Source organism: Oryctolagus cuniculus, chromosome 6 (assembly GCF_051225735.1).
Source record: "Oryctolagus cuniculus isolate XC-2025 breed Fujian yellow rabbit chromosome 6, ASM5122573v1, whole genome shotgun sequence".
Taxonomy (NCBI): Eukaryota; Metazoa; Chordata; class Mammalia; order Lagomorpha; family Leporidae; genus Oryctolagus; species Oryctolagus cuniculus.
Window position 1 is genome coordinate 149,608,453 of NC_142872.1, and position 17,226 is coordinate 149,625,678.

At 46.9% G+C, this 17,226-nt stretch overlaps 1 protein-coding gene and 1 long non-coding RNA gene across 2 annotated transcripts in view; one reads left to right on the top strand and one right to left on the bottom strand.

Annotated features, from left to right (window-relative positions):
• Nucleotides 1-202: 202 nt before the first annotated feature.
• On the top strand, nucleotides 203-7,232 carry LOC149126330 (uncharacterized). Its single transcript, XR_016236574.1, has 2 exons — nucleotides 203-239; nucleotides 6,985-7,232. It is a non-coding gene; the product is annotated as an uncharacterized LOC149126330 (long non-coding RNA).
• A 4,048-nt stretch (nucleotides 7,233-11,280) lies between these two features.
• The window catches only part of FBXO32 (F-box protein 32), a 38,149-nt gene continuing 32,203 nt past the window's right edge, over nucleotides 11,281-17,226 (bottom strand). Inside the window, exon 9 of the mRNA XM_002710762.6 lies at nucleotides 11,281-16,681. Within this exon, the coding sequence (XP_002710808.1) occupies nucleotides 16,592-16,681 (90 nt within the window). The 3' untranslated portion in view covers nucleotides 11,281-16,591. The remainder of the gene's footprint in view (nucleotides 16,682-17,226) is intronic.

Genomic DNA, 17,226 nt, shown 5'->3' on the forward strand with positions numbered 1-17,226 from the left:
GGGATTATTAACTAGAACTCATGCAGTAGAACTGTTGAGAAAAGCAAGTATTTGGCATGGTTGGAACAAGTGTACCTCACTATTCAGTATAAAAAAACAACAACCACGACATTGAATGCTAACAAGTGTGCAATTTACTCTGAACCAGCCATTTTTCTACGTCAAATCCACTGAGTAAATGCTATTTTTGTCTCCTTTTTATAGATGAAGAAGTTGGAACGCAGAACAGTCGATGGCACGTAAGTTAAATCTTATGGTGTCTCTGCTGAAGCTCACATATACCTGATGGTCGACTTTTAGCTATTGGGTTGTATGCCTGGATTTCCCCATGCATTGTGCGTCTCTCAAATTTGATGGCTGTGTTTTGAAGTTTTTAGTGATTCATTTTTCGCTGAGGGAAGCTCTGGCTTCAGCAGCCTCTTCCTCCCACTCTGCTTCAGTCCCCACCCCCTTTCTGGCAGCCGAGTGCTGTAGCCTGGGGGACCTGCACTTAGTGAGCCGCAGGGTCCCAGCCCACCTCCCTTCTTGGTATCCACTCAGTCGGTGGAAAGTCCTCCCAACCTTGCACGCTCCTGGGCGTGGTGTGAGCTTTCTCACTCCCGCTCCAGCTCCCAGGGCTGTGTCCCTTCCCAGTCTCTGAAGCTCTTTTGCAGACAACATTTGCAACCCGTTGCCTGAGCAGCTGTGCCCAAGGGAATGAGGTGCCAGTCTTGGGGGCTGCTGGCCTCCTGGGCTTTACGAATGATGTCCCTGGAGCCCTGACTGTGACTCACAGGACGGGGGTGGGCTCTTTCCGGGAACACTGCCCTCCCCTCCTGCTGAGAGCTGCTTTCTCTCCACTTCTTTCGTTCAGGGAATGGGGTGGAGTGGGGTAGAGTGAATTCTAGTCTCCAGGGAGCACCTTCATGGCGGTGACTGGCCCCACCTGTTGAACTTAGAATGTTGGGATCTTCAGCGCCATTTGTCTTTGTGCATTGGATTTTATCTACAATTCTGGGAAAATAAGACAACTGTTTCAGCCAGCTTTCTGTAATTATTGAGTTACAGAGTATGGCTCTGTTCACATGTCAACCTATCATCTATCTGCAGACCGTTAGCTTGGTGAGGTCTCAGTTGTTGCGTCTGTGAAATGGGGTGGATGTGTCTGTAGGGAGCTGACAGAAGCTGGGCCAGAGGCCTCTGTCATTGCATCATTAAGTCAAGAAAGTCAGGGTTGTAAGGCTGCCCGAACGTTTCTCTTCCCTCCACTCTGTGTTGTGAAAGTTGCGTTCCTGTCAAAGCACCTCATAGTTTTGCAGTGTGGGACATGGAAATAGGGGGAGAGGTTCACACATGCAAGGGACATGGAGGCCAGCCACTGCCCATCTACACGTAGCAGAGCTTTTAGCGTGGGTCTGGAAGTCTTTCACAGTTGATCTTCGCCTTGGGTGGCAGGGCTAAGAAAGCTTAACCTAGAGACTCGGTGGGTGCAGGCGTTTCCCGTGACACCATATGAAGCGCTGTGGAGTCATAACTGAACCCTGGGTCTCAGCTTACCCTCCTCTAGCTCTGTGGCTGGGGAACCTTGTGGCCAGGGTGTGATGGCAAATGTTTACTTATTTTGATTTTTTTTTTTTTTTTTTACAGGCAGAGTGGACAGTGAGAGAGAGAGACAGATAGAAAGGTCTTCCTTTGCCGTTGGTTCACCTTCCAATGGCCGCCGCGGCTGGCACGCTTATTTTGATTTTTAAAAGGTTGATTTAGGCCGGCGCCACGGCTCACTAGGCTAATCCTCCACCTTGCAGCACCGGCACACCGGGTTCTAGTCCCGGTCGGGGCACCGGATTCGTCCCGGTTGCCCCTCTTCCAGGTCAGCTCTCTGCTGTGGCCAGGGAGTGCAGTGGAGGATGGCCCAGGTACTTGGGCCCTGCATCCGATGGGAGACCAGGATAAGTACCTGGCTCCTGCCATTGGATCAGCGCAGTGAACCGACCACAGCACGCCGGCCGCGGCGGCCATTGGAGGGTGAACCAACGGCAAAGGAAGACCTTTCTCTCTGTCTCTCTCTCTCTCTCACTGTCCATTCTGCCTGTCAAATAAAAAAAAAAAGATTGATTTATTAATTTGAAAGTCAGAGTCACAGAGAGGGAGAGGAAAAGAGAAAGAGAGAAAAAAGAGAGAGAGAGAGGTCTTTCATCTGCTGGTTCACTCCCCAAATGGCTGCAATGGCCAGGGCTGGGCCAGACTGAGGCCAGGAGCTTCATCTGAGTCTCTTGGGGTCTCCCACACGGGTGCAGGGACTGAAGGACTTGGGCCATCTTCTGCTGCTTTCTCAGCTATATTAGTAGGGAGCTGGACTGGAAGTGGAACAGCCAAGACTTGGACTGATGCTCATATGGGATTCTGGTGCTGCAGGCGGTGGCTTAACCTGCTTTGCCACAGAGCCTCCCTGGAAAATGTTTAAAAATCAGCTCTGCTTCTTCAGTGCCACCATGCCACCAGATGTGGACTTGGAGAGATGAACACAGGCTCTGTGTGTTCATCTCTCGCTGTGGGGAGCCGGCCCTTGCACACGGCACCCCGCGTGGTTTTGGGCAAATTGATTAATTTCTCAGAACTTCCCCTGCTTTCCACATTTGTAAAGTGGAGCTAATGCTGGCATCTACTTTACAGGGTGCCATACAGTTCAAACAATAGCTGTAACAATAAGACATTTGAAAACACTTGGCAAAGAGTAGGATTCACAGATAGGGAAACTGAAGTGGCTTCCCAGGGGTTCAGTGGGGCTGTGGCCTGTGAGGCCACACACACACACACACACACACACACACACAGGCTGCCCAGGCTTATTCTGTGAGCTGCCCCTCCCACGAAGTGTGACTGCCAGCTCCAGCAAGAATGAGGGCAGAAAGGGGCCGTGGAAGGCTTGCGTTTCATTGTCCAGGAGAAGTGGTTTGGCTCAGTCACCCAGCAGCTGTATAAACCAGGAGTCTGCAGAGTCAGGTGCAGCTGGGAGAGAGAACTGAAAACTTCCACGGCCTTCTTTAGAGCGGTGATCGGTGAGCTCTCTGGCAGGGGATGATCTCCACGTGAAGGGACATGAGTGAGGGCCTGGATGGAGAGGTGTGAGCAGGGTTAGTGGAACACTGCGGACACTGGCATCCCTTGGAGGTGTCAACAAGGAGACTCACTTCCTCTGGGCCTGGGGAGGAGCTGAGTGACAGCTGCAGCCTGGAGGAGGTTCATGTGGAGGACAGACACAAGCTCTGTCACAGGCAGGTGCCAAAGCCAGGAGCCAGGAAGAAAGACCCCGAACTCTCTCTCCCTCTGCTGCCAGGGGAGTCTGGGGGTGCCCTTCTCTGTGGCAGTGCTCTGGACAGAGAGCTGGAGCATGGGTCTTTGGGGACAAACTCAGAACAGCCAACACAAGAGCTCTAAAAACAGTTGCTCTCTAGACAATGGTCCATTCAGTCCACCTGTAAGACATCAGGTGTCCCATCAGAGAGGGGCCGGTGGCATCTTCGCTCAGTGTCACCAGCGTATTGTGACATATCGCAGCTTCCAAAGCCCTGACTAAATGGGTCTATGGATTAAGTGATCTAGTGTGAATGGGATGAATCCCCATGCAATGGACAAAAGCCTTAAAAAGTTTCTTGCAGGGTGAATACAGTGCTATTGCAGGCACAAAAGAAGAAAATGTCAGCATGAACACTGTTCTTGCTTTATGCTTTTAGTTATTATTTGAGAGGCAGAGAGACACAAAGAGAGAGAGAGAGAGGGAGGGCTGCCATCTGCTAGTTCACTCCCTAATGTCCATAATAGCCAGGGCTGGGCTGGGGCCAGAGCCAGGAGCTAAGGATGGCATGTAGGGCTCCCACGTGGGAGGCAGGAACCTAGTTATTTGAGCTGGCGGTGCTGCCTCCCAGCACCCGCATTAGCAGGAAGCTGGAGTCTGGAGTCGGAGCTGGGTATTGAACTCAGGCACTCTGGTGGGGGACGTGGGCATCTTAACTGCTAGGCTGAATAGCCAGTCCTTTAGAAGGGTCTCATTACTAGCTGCACTATGAAGTGAAATGACGACAAGCTAATGCGACCTGACCAAAAGCTTGCCCAAAAGTTCACCTGTTTGAAATACAGGTTTATATTCATTATTGCTAATGATGATTCTCTTCTATACATTCAGTTTTTTGGAATATCAGTTAATGACAGCAGTGCTTGTATATACTTCATAGGTAAGTAAATGCATAAATACACATATATTGGGCTTATGTTTATGAAATCTTTCCTGATGAGGAAGTTGGTGACCACTGATTCCAATTAAGCAAAGGCTGGAATTGTGGGATCATTGATTTTGTCGCTGTGCTTGTCTTCGCACATGGTTAAGGTTGTGTGGTTCTTCTGCTTAGAGCACATGAAGCAAAAACAGAAATGGAAAGTGGACTTATAAATGATAAGAAGAAATGTTTACATACATCTTACCCTGGGTCAAATAGTCACACAAGACACATCAACTCAGTGCAGACGCTGTCATCATGCCCACTTTACAGATAAGGGGACTGAGGCATGTGTGCCTTAACACAGCGTCCTACAGAGCCAGGAAGTGGCAGTTGGCTTCAGAGTCTGCTCCAGATTACTGTGCTGTGCAGCTCTCTGAAGGAAGTAGGGGCTCTTTGGAATAATTCTCAGATGAAGAAAAGGCTAAATAGTAAGATATAAGAAAATCACAATTCAAGTTTACAAAGTAAAGGGAAGGGAGAGACACATAAAACAAAAACACAAAAAAACCGCTTTTGTGTGGGTCAAGGATGACTGTTTTGCTGTACTGTTTGGCATCTGCCAAGTATGATTTCTCAGGAAGTGGTCATTGGCTGAGTGCCCCTCGCGGCCGGGGGCATCCGCTCTCCCCGACTGTTCTCTCCTCCATGCCCTGTGAGGCCTTCCTGTAGACTTGCTGTGCCCTTGCTCCATTTCTAGAGGCTTGTATGAGTCAGGGTTCTTTCTTTTTTCTTAAAAGACCTAATTATTTATTTTAAAGGCAGAGTTACAGAGAGGCAGAGGCAGAGAGAGAGAGAGAGAGAGAGAGAGGGAAAGAAAGTCTTCCTTCCACTGGTTCACTCCCCAAATGGCCACAATGGCCGGAGCTGCGTGGATCCAAAGCCAGGAGCCAGAAGCTTCCTCCAGGTCTCCCACGTGGGTGCAGAGACCCAAGGCCGTGGGCCATCTTCTGCTGCTTTTCCAGGCCATAGCAGAAAGCTGGATGGGAAATGGAACAGCCAGGACTTGAACTGGCGCCCATATGGGATGCCAGCACTGGAGGTGGTAGCTTTACCCACTACGTCACAGTGCCAGCCCTAGTTAGGGTTATTCAGGGAAACAGAACCAATAATATATGCAACTCTATCTGTCTGCATATGGTGACATATGTAGAAGATACATCGTGTCTCTATCTATAGATGTACTTTATTTCTTAAAATACCTTATTCCCTAAAATCTATTTCTGTCTATCTTCTTTCTATCTATCTATCTATCTATCTATCTATCTATCTATCTATCTATCTATCTTCTGTCCTGCATCTATCAATCATCGATCCATATATCATCTATCTAGCTGTATCTATCTATCATCATCATTCTCAATGTATTTTAAGGGACTGACACACACAGTTGTGGGGGCTGGCAGATCTGAAATCTACAGGCAGGACAGCTGGCTGGAGATCAGGGAAGAGCTGATGTTGCTGTCTCCAGTCTCCAGATCTGCGTGAGACAGGACTCCTTCTTCAGGGGACATCAGTCTTTTTCTCTCAAGGCCTTCAATGGATCAGATGAGACCAACCCATACTAGGTAGGGTAACTGACTTTACCCAGTCTACTAATTAGAAAAAAAATTTATTTATTGGAGCTGGTGCTATGGCGCAGAGGGTTAAAGCCCCGGCCTGCAGTGCTGGCATGCCATTTGGGCAGTGGTTCGAGTCCTGGCTGCTCTGCTTCCAATCCAGCTCCCTGCTAATACACCTGGGAAAGCAGTGGAAGATGGCCTTGGTGCTTGGGCCCTTGCACTCACGTGGGAGACCCAGAGGAAGCTCCTGGTTCCTGGCTTCAGATCTGCTCAGTTCCAGCTGTTTCAGCCATTTGGGGAGTGAACCAGCAGATGGAAGACCTTTCTCTCTGTCTCTCTTTCTGTCTGTAAGTCTACCTGTCAGATAAATAAATAAAATCTTAAAAAAAATTAATGTTAGCAGTTAAAGTAACAAATATAGAGACCCAGGTATCACTTAAGTTTCCTTGAAGTTCAACTAACAAATAAATCTTGGCTTTCTCTTTAGAAGTCTAGTAAGGACTTGGGCCGTCCTCTGCTGCTTTCCCTGGCACATTAGCAGGGAACTGGATTGGAAGTGGAGCAGCGGGGACTTGTATCAGAGCTCGTATGGGATGCTGGTGCTGCAGGCCGGGGCTTTAACCCACAGTACCACAGTGCCAGCCCCTTTCCTTCTGCTTTTAAGGACCCTTGTAATTACATAGGGCCCACCCAGATAGTCCAGGATAATCTCATTGCAAGATACTCAGTGGAATCACACCTGCAGTTTCCCCTCTGTCATGTGATTTTCATAGGTTCCAGGATTAGCATGTGGACTTCCTAAGGGAGCTGTTACTCTGCCTACCAGCAGATCCTTAAGATCTCCATTGAAAATAAGTAATTAGTCTAAGATATGACTTTAAACGGAAAGGTATAATGATTTCACTAGTATTAACAGCATTAAAAGTTTTTAAAAGAAAATTTGAGATAAATATATTATGCTTAATTTATTGCATTTGTAAGTTAATAATTTACTTGGGAATGTTTTGCTTGCTAAGGTTGTAAGCTTCTCTGAGAAGGCATGAGGTGCTTTAGAAAAAAGCAAATGCATGGGGCTGGTGCCGTGGTGTAGTAGGTAAGGCCGCCACCCACAGTGCCAGCATCCCATATGGGCACCGGTTCAAATCCTGGCTGCTCCACTTCCAATCCAGCTCTCTGCAGTGGCCTGGGAAAGCAGTAGATGATGGCCCAAATACTTGGGCCCCTGCACCCTCGTGGGAAGACCCACAAGAAGTTCCTGGCTCCTGGCTTCAGATCGGCGCAGCTCTGGCTATTGCGGCCAATTGGGGAGTGAACCATCGGATGGAAGACCTCTCTCTCTCTCTCTCTTTCTCTCTCTGCCTCTCCTTCTCTCTGTGTGTAACTCTGTCTTTCAAATAAATAAATAAATCTTAAAAAAGCAAATTCATTAGATTTATTTATTTTTAATAGAAAACTTTTATTTAATAAATATAGATTTTGAAAGTACAATTTTTGGATTATAGTGGTTCTTCTCCCCTATAACCACCCTCCCACCCACAAACCGTCCCATCTCCTACTCCCTCTCCCACCCCATTCTTAATTAAGATTCATTTTAAATTATCTTTATATACAGAAGCTCAACTCTATACTAAGCAAAGATTTCAACAGTTTGCACCCACACAGACACACAAAGTATAAAGTACTGTTTGAAGGCTAGTTTTAGCATTAATACTCATAGTATGGCACATTAAGGACAGAGATCCTACATGGGGAGCAGGTGCACAGTGACTCCCGTTGTTGATTTAACAATTGACACTCTTGTTTATGGCGTCAGTAATCACCTGAGGCTCTTGTCATGAGCTGCCAAGGCTATGGAGGCCTCTTGAGTTCACAAACTCTGATCTTATTTAGACAAGGTCATAGTCAAAGTGGAAGTTCTCTGCTCCCTTCAGAGAAAGGTACCTCCTTGTTTGATGGCACCTTCTTTTCACTGGGATCTCACTCGCAGAGATCTTTCACTTAGGTCAGTTTTGCCACAGTGTCTTGGCTTTCTGTGCCTGAGATACTCTCATGGGCTTTTTAGCCAGATCTGAAGCCTTAAGGACTGATTCTGAGGCCAGAGTAATGCATTAGATTTACAATTGAAGTGTTTCACAATAAAATGTATCAGGTTTATAGTTGCAGTTTTAAAATGTTTAAAGGAATTTTTTAATTATGTTTATAAATGAGACTTATTTTTTTGAGGGACTTTGGTCTGTTCAGTTTATTAATGGTAATAAAAGGCCCTCTTCTTTTGTATTAAAATTTACTAGACTTCTAAGTAGAATATCAAGATTTATTTGCTAGTTGAACTTGAAACTTTAATGATACCTGGATTTTCTGGATTTGTTACTTTATCTGCTAACATTAATCTTTTTTTTAAGATTTTATTTATTTGATAGGTAGACTTACAGACAGAAGGAGGGAGAAACAGAGAGAAAGTCATCCATCTGCTGTTTCACTCCCCAGATGGCTGCAATGGCTGGAGCTGGGCTGATCTGAAGCCAGGAACCAGGAGCTTCTTGTGGGTCTTCCACATGGGTGCAGGGGCACAAGCACTTGGGCCATCTTCTACTGCTTTCCCAGGCCATAGCAGAGAGCTGGATTGGAAAAGGAACAGCCTGGACAAGAACTGGTGCCCATATGGGATGCCAGTGCCACAGACAGATGCTTAGCCTACTGTGCCACAGCACCAGCCCCAACATTATTTTTTTTTAAAGATTTATTTATTTATTTGAAAGTCAGGGTTACACAGAAAGAGAAGGAGAGGCAGAGAGAGACAGAGAGAGAGAGGTCTTCCGTCCTCTGGTTCACTCCCCAAATGGCCGTGATGGCTGGGGATTGGCCAGGTCAAAGCCAGGAACCAGGAGCTTCTTCCAGGTCTGCCCTGTGGTTGTAGGGGCCCAAGCAGTTGGGCCATCTTCTACTGCTTTCTCTGGCATGTTAGCAGGGAGCTGGCACTCACATGGGAGGCTGGTGCTGCGGACAGCAGCTCAACCTACTGCGCCACAGCACTGGCCCCTCCTAACCTTAATTTTGCACCAAGATATCTATGCACATACATTCTTACTCTAGTTACGGACCTATATGTGGCTGTGAGACTCGACGTTATTTTTGAATGCATGTGTGGGCTTATTAATTCATTCAGTCCTGCCTTCGTGCTAGGCACAGTGAGATGGCCACCGAGACAAGAGTGTAACACAGCCCACAGCAAAAATATGTTAGGGACCTGAGATTTACTCCACTGGGTGATGCTCCCTAAGGAGCCACAGGTGCTAACGAGGCAGGGCTAGGGGAGAACATTCTAGGCAGACAGTCTGAGCAATGAATGCATGAGATACTGAGGCAATGGTCAGATTTTGTGATCTTGAGGGAGGATTAAAATAATCATCTCTTTCCCCCAAAGAAACCCTTATTTAATAAGTCTCTCTATTTACGGCTAGATACCTATCGTGGTAGTGTCTGATGGAGAGTTAGTGCAGGATCTGTGTCCCAGAGAGAGAGAGTGTCAGGTCAGCCACCTAGAGGTAAGCAGCCTGATTAAATCACACCCAGTGGAAAACGCAGTACAGGTTCCTAACCCAGGCCCGAGGCTCGTGGTCATCAGGGAGTAACAACAGTCACAGGCATCAGTTGAATTCACAGTCTGTGCCCAGCTCCAGGCACATCAGGGTACTTCACTGGCACAACCTAAGATACAAATACTCTGACCCTCATCATTTTCGGGTCCAGGGAATTGAGATAGAGATATGAAGTTAAGTGATGAAAGCCACACTGCAGTGAGTGACAGGACCACGATTTGAATCTTGTACAAAATCTGTGCTTTCTAGAATGTTCTTGCTCTCATTCTTCTGGGGCGTGCTCCCACTGTTCAGGTCTCAACTTCAACACCACTTGCCTGGAGAAGCCCCCCTGCAGAGCCTACCTGAAGAGGTCCCCCTTGTTATTCATAGCTCAAGCCCCTTCTTTGTTTCCTTTGTAACACTTTTTTAAAATATTTTTTTAAAGATTTATTTATTTATTTGAAAATCAGAGTTACACAGAAAGAGGAGAGGTTGGGGCCGATGCTGTGGGGCAGTGGGTTAACGCCCTAGCCTGAAGCACCGGCATCCCATATGGGCGCTGGTTCGAGAGCCGGCTGCTCCACTTCCCATCCAGCTCTCTGCTGTGGCCTGGGAAAGCAGTAGAAGATGGCTCAAGTCCTTGGGCCCCTGCACCCACATGGGAGACCCAGAAGAAACTCCTGGCTCCTGGCTTCGGATTGGCGCAGCTCTGGCCGTTGTGGCCATTTGGGGAGTGAACCAGTGATGGAAGACCTCTCTCTTGCTCTCTGCCTCCCCTCTCTCTGTGTAACTCTGACTTTCAAGTAAATAATAAAAAATAAATCTTAAAAAAAAAAAAAGAAAGAGGAGAGGCAGAGAGAGAGAGAGAGAGAGAGAGAGAGAGAGATATCTTTCATCCAATGGCTCTCTCCTCAGATGGCAACGGCTGGAGCTGCGCAGATCTGAAGCCAGGAGCCAGGAACTTCTTCCCGGTCTCCCATGTGGGTACAGGGGCCCAAGGACTTGGGCCATTTTCTACTGCTTTCCCAGGCCACAGCAGAGAGCTGGATTGGAAGTGGAGCAGCTGGGTCTCAATCTGGCGCCCATATGGGATGCTAGTGTTTCAGGCCAGGGCGTTAACTCGCTGAGCCACAGCGCTGTCCCCAAAGATTTTGTTTATTCATTTGCAAGGCAGAGTTAAAGAGAAAGAAAAGGAGAAAGAGAGTGAGATCTTCCAATCTCTGGTTCACTTCCCAAGTGGCCACGATGGCTAGGGCTGGGCCAGGCTGAAGCCAGGAGCCAGGAGCGTCTTCTGAGTTCCTCACATGAGTGCAGGGGCCCAAGGACTGGGGCTATCTTCTGCTGCTTTCCCAGGTGAATTAGCAAGGAGCTGGATTGGAAGTGGAGCAGCCAGGACTAGAACCGGTGCCCACATAGGATGCCAGCCCTGCAAACGGTGGCTTAACCCACTGCAACACAGCACTGGCCCCTGTAATACTTACTACACTTTCTCCCTCATTGCTAGTTTTTTGTCTTCCTTACTAGAATCCAAATTCCTTTTCTGGCTTGTTCGTCTCCCCTTTACTAGTACTTTTGCCTAAGTCTAACACAGTAGCTGTTCCAAAAATGTCTGTTGATGGATAAATTGATACTGACTTCAAAACTTGTTCTCCTCTATTCATCCTATTCTACAAGGAGTATGTGGAAATATCCAATTTAAGCATGATGCGGTATTATGGACTCAGGTTAGTATTCATGAACATGTTTTTCCTATGTATCTCAAGATACTTCACAGTAATGGTAACAAGTTTCTGGGAGAAGGAATATAAGTGTCTATAGGCAAAAGATAAGCATATTCAATGTAATAAAAGACCAACTTGAATTGGCACAAAAATGCACAGTATGTGTTGTTGGAAAAACATTTATTGCAATTCAGTGTCAAAAAGGTTTTACAAAAATATGCCACTGTCTGGTACAAACAACTATAAAAAAATCAGTTTGTCATGCAAGAAAAGTGTGCAAATAATTTATACAGAAGGACTCAGCTCACACAATATTAAATAAACATCATTGCAAATAATTGGTCTACCCTTATACTTTTAGCTACAATGTCCAACCCCACATGGTATTTTTCATTAAAAAAAGTTTATTAAAGCTTCTAAGCTTAGGACTTAGACTATAAAACACACCCCCTTTATCCCGGGTGATTGGCACTTGATAGAATAAAGATGGCGCCAAAGGTTACCACGTGTACAGCAGGGATTGGAATTCTTTGTTTAACAGACTTGTGAATCATTGATTCAACAAACATGTCTACACTCAAAGACAGAAAAAGTCACGGTCAATCAAACTCTACAAGCAGCATTGTAGCAGACAAAGTAACAAGAAGTTTGGAGTGTTGGAATGGCCATCTGCTTTTGGCCAAATGGCGCAGGGCTTATGTTTTGAGAGTTTTTTTTTTTTTTTTTTTTTTCAGGAAGCTTTGTTTGCTGAGTGAACTCAAGGACATTTGCAAAATGCCCAGCGAAGTCACACATATCATGGCCCTGGCTCCTTGATGCCTAATGGAACAACACCCCACCCCACCCCTGTCCCCTGCTTAGTGAAGATTAGATGTAGCAGAGAGGGAACCGTCCACTGGGCTAGAAATGCACTGGTTCTTGGAGCTGGAGCTGGAGGATGAGCAGGTGGACAGGGTGCACGCAATGTCCATGCAGTGGTGATCTTCAGAACCCCAGCTGCTAGAAAACAGGCCACTGCTGGGGCTTCACCTGTTTTTACAAGGGCCATCTTTGTCATTAGTACCCAGGTAAAAAAACAAAAAGTGTGTTTGCTGAAACATGCTGCTTACTTTATTAAGCCAGTAGGCTGCACACTCATAGAACGATCCATTCATAGCAGCGTCAGGCGGTCAGAGGTGTGTGAAACGTGAGGTGGCACCTCCTTGTCTCCAGTAAGAATCAGAGACTTCAAATGTTTGGAGAAGTTCAGAGCCTCATGCCCAGTGAGTCTCCAGTGCCTTCCACGTGAGGGTCTTGGGAGGGATCCTGCTAAAGTGCCAGTGTCTCTAGAGGAGTCTACCACTAAGAACAAAAGGAGCTTAGGCTGGGACACAGAGGATGCCCAAGGTCAGCCTCAGGAAGCCCCCGGTTTCTATCCAGCTCCACCACTAAGGACTGGGGGGGGGGGTGTGTGCCGAGGCACAGCCCTAAATATCCCGAACCCACTTCTGCAGGTGGAAAGGCAGCAGGGGTGTCAGACGCCACGGTCTTTAACATCCCTTCTGGGTCTCTAATGTCTGGGGCAGCAGTTTCCTTCCTTTGGGGGTACCACAGAGGGTTATTCTCCTTAACAATACAAAGAAGAATGCATCTACAGAAAACATCAAGTTTAAAGGAATTATGACCTTGTTTGTTGAAGCCACCAAAGGCCCAGGATATATCAAAGAGCAACATCTCTGCATTTGCCTAGAGGTTCAGGGCGCTTCTGAGGTCTGTTTAAGCACTAATAGGATTTTAGGCCAGCATCCAGTCAGAAGACATGGTTCACAGACTCCGATACTCAGGGAGTTGGAAACAGATGAGAAAAAAAAAAAAAACACAACAGATGTCAACAGAGAAAATGATGGTACAGTTTAGTTTTAAAAAAATGCACGCATAAAATTACAGTTAAAAAAATCAACACATAGAACAGTGTTTGCATAGCAAAACATTATTGCCTTGCAGCCTGGCAGGAAAATATAAACTCAGGTGCACATTTTATGAATACATATTGTATGGAACACTAAGACTGACCCACAGCTGAACGCCTCTTTCAGTGATTTACGGCCTTGTCAATCACACCTCTTGCTCAGACAAATGAAAGGCCAGCTTTCTCCTCTCCCACATGAAAGCATCAGAAATAAGGGCCCTCTGTTCCTGGCAAGCCCTTTCTGGGAAAGGGTCTGAAGCCACAAAGATGAGGACTGTAGCAACAGGCAAAGACACACGCACTGCCGGCCTTCACAAAGCAAGTCGAGCCCACTCTTGTGTCGGGAGTTCTGTGCTATAAACCCAGCCCTCCTAGACTATCTCCTCTAAGCCACCCCGTTATAAAACTGATCATCATCTCACAACTGACACACTGGGGGTGTTGGCATCTTGTAACTTGTTCATTCCTGCCACAGGCCCTCCTGTTCAAGTGATTCATCTGCTCAAAGCCAACAATGTTGCGTAATCACGGGATCTAGAATCAAATGTCATCTGCCCCTGCATCTTGCTTTGAAGAGAGGATTTCCAAACCTTCCCCGAATGCTGGGTCTTAGTGTCAAGAGACTCCGAACTCACGGCTTTTGGGCTGGGCCTGATCCTAGCAAACACCCCTGCGAATCTGCTCTCATTGCAATGGATAGAACTCTTTCCTTCCCTGGGAGTCTGAATGACCTCATCCTTGACATCAGGGTCTAATTCTGCTGTACAGGGTGTAGACTGGGGCTAGGAAGGTACAACAAAGGCAGCTGAACATTCTGTCTGTTCCGACACCTTCCATTGTCATGTCCCTCCTGGCTCTCAGACCAGCAGTTCTGAGACAGGGATTCTTTGTTTTTATTTTTATTTTTTCAAGGCCAGGTTGTCCTGGGAGGATTTGCCAGTAGAAAATTGATAGACTCTTTGTGCACAGGGAATAAGAATTCTTCTTTTAACTCATTTTACTTATATGTGAGGCTCTGTCCATGCCTAATAGACACCACCCGGTGCTAATGCAGACACTCCGTGCCTGCTGGGCTTTTTCTGTTGTCCTCCTACAAACCACAGCATCGAAGATGAGCCATTTCTACTTCTGTCCCCCTCCCTCTGCACCTGCTATTTCCCTCCGCATTCTCCTCTTCCAATCAAAGAGAACCTAAGTGTGGGTTTCTCCTTTTCATTTTTCCTTGAAGAATTCTCCTGACTCTGTCACACTCACCTCTAACAGCACTAAAGGACATGGGCAGAGTCCACGGGCACCATCTTGGTAAACATTTCAGGAAACCGTACCCCCAGCTCGGGGGAGAAGTCATTTGACACAAGTGCATCTTGTTGCCTGGCACTGCTCAAGAAGATGGTTTGCCAGTTGTCTGCTGACAGCCCAAAGCAGGCCGTGTCTGGGGAACAGCAGGCCCCAAGGTGCCAAGGACTTTCCATCTCCTTGATCCACATGAAGGGGCAGATGGCACGAGCGAGTGGGAAGATGCGGAAGGCCATGAACCCCTGAGCCTAAAAATGTCCCTCTGAGTCACAGTTAGCAGAGCTCTCCACAGCAGTGGCAAACCCAGCCCCACCCTACACTGTCAAAGATGGTGAGACACTGGGAGAACCTGGAAATGATAGGAAAAGCAGATTTTTTATTTAACAGTCTCGGCCTGGCTCTTCAACGTGAAATTGACTCAGAAGGAGTTTGCAAAGAAGCGACAACAAAGACAAACAGCAAGCTCAGGTGTTTCAAGGGTTTGCAGCTCTTCCAAAGCTCAGCCTTCTACAGTCTTCCTCTCTCGTATTTCATTTTTCTCATTAGGGAAGATTAAATTCAATTGAACTTTTCCGTCCAAGGGGATGATAATGAAAGCTGGGAATCCTAGAGTAGGCACACACACATGCCGAGGGGCACTGAGTAGCAGTTTACTTCTCTTCCCAGTGCTGAAACCCAAGTGGCACGGCCGGAAGCCGAGAGCTCGGCCATCTTTTCCTTTTCTAACTCATTCCCAAGGAGCAGCCCTCAAGGAAACTCCCTTACTCAACGTGCAGGGGGAACCAAGCTTCTAGGGCTACTTCACTTACTTGCCAAGAGCGCACACAGTGGCAACTTTATTTGGAAAGAGAAACAAAAAAGCAAATACAACTGCAGATATGTACACTGTCATAGAAAAAGCAACAGTCTATAAAAAGTAAAAAAAAAAAAAAAAGAAAAGAAAAGAAAGAAAGAAAGAAAAAAGAAAGAGAAAACATCACCACCCCCTCCCAGGAATATTCAACACCTCATGAAGTCCTGAGCTTGCTTTCCACAGTGCTCTGCTGTCATTTGCCTGCAAAGATCCCCTGGGAGCTGGTTCAGGTGAACTCTTGGTGCCTCTGCTCCCTGTCCAGCTGCAGCTCCAGCCTTTTATTTTCCATCACCCTCGCGGAAAGCCCTAGCTCAGGCTGACTACATTTAGGCCTAAAGAAAACTCCTCAGTTCCTCACCCCCACCCAGGGGAACAGCAGCTGGCAACCCATGCAGTTGGCGGAGCAGCAAAACCTGTCCTTGAAGCCTCCACGCCCTGGCTCCTCCATGACAATACCTGAGCCCCGGAAGCTGAACAGGAAGACGGAAGTCTTCCCCCCAAGGGGGCAACTCATTCTATCGTCTCTGCCGCAGGACTTCTTCCTGGACTGTTCTTAATTGGCCTTCTGTTTCCCCAGATGAGCTGCAACACGGGAGAGAAAAAAAGGCACCAGTGCTCTGGGGTTGTTTTAGGAAAGAGAGAACTCCAGAGAGGGCTGTGTTTGCCTAAAAAGGAAGTCTGAAACGAGAGCGTGGCGTCCAGCATCGCTTTCCTTTTTCAATCACTTTTTACAGTGATGCACACACTGACAAGGCGAGCAGATGCTGCCTGGTGGGCAGCGCAGGCTGTCGGAGCGCGTGCTGTGCTTTGAGAGGTAGACCACTGTGTGGTGTCTTCCAAGGATCAGGTCCTAGGCGTGTGCACGTCTGAGATGGGCGGTGCTTCTTTGCCTTTCCAAAACAAACCCCAAACCAAAACCAGAAGCCCAAGGTTTCGCAACTGTAGTTTTGCTGCTTCTTTTCTTTCTTCCTAAATGGGATTTTTCACATTGTAAACAAAGAGAGTCCTATCTTGTATGTGAGTTTTGCCTTCTTCCTAGGGAACTGTGAAGGAGTTTCCATGAACATCAAGAGAATTCCATTTTCCCCACTGAAAGAGAATTCTTGCCCTTCGAGTCTTGCTGGTCAATTGTTAGACAAGCTTTATTGACAGTATGTCTGCTTTTTCCATACCAATTCTAATGAGAAGTTCACATTCTTTAATTCCCAGCCAGCAACAGCATCTCTCCCCTCCAAGGTCCTCTCCATGCCTTCTCTCCGAAGTCTGGAGCCAATGTTTAGTATGTACACTATTTACAAACGCAGTGTCCAAACTCTGCACTCCCAGCCGTCCAGTCAGCTGGGCGCCCTTCCGTGAAGTGCTGCCACGTGCTGGGATTCAGAACTTGAACAAGTTGATAAAGTCCTGGGGTGAAAGTGAAACAGAGCAGCTCTCTGGGTTGTTGGCCGTGCACGGATGGTCAGTGCCCTGGAAAGGAACATCACGGTCAGGTTCACGTTCTCAGAGGCACCTCGTGGGCTTTGGCATCATTAGGCACTTCCCAACTTCCAATCAGCATTTCTCAAACGAGAGTGCCGCCCATTTGGAGAAACTAAAGAGCTGTGTTTGCTTGCCTATGTGTGTGCACCTGTGCGTAAGGGAGAAAGGGCAAGTTTTTGGTGTGAGGGGTGGTGTAGGTTGCAGGGAAAAAATGTGGAAATTATTTTCAGAGTCCAAAAAAAAATGTAATGTATTTGAGCAAAATTTGACATTTTGAGATTTGATTATTGTTTATAGCCCTTGTCTATACTCCTGAGGATCAGTAGATTTCCTATTTCCTTGTTGAATTCCTTATTTAGTGGAGGGTCAAGCTTGTGATTATAAAGTAAATGGAAACTGTGTCATTGCAGAAATTAAAAGGAAAATAAGGAAGGAGGAGAGGAGAGAGGATAGGGTGGAAGTCTCATTATGCTCTTAAAGCTGTATATAGGAAACACATGAAATCTGTTCCCTTTCTAAAAATAAATTTTGAA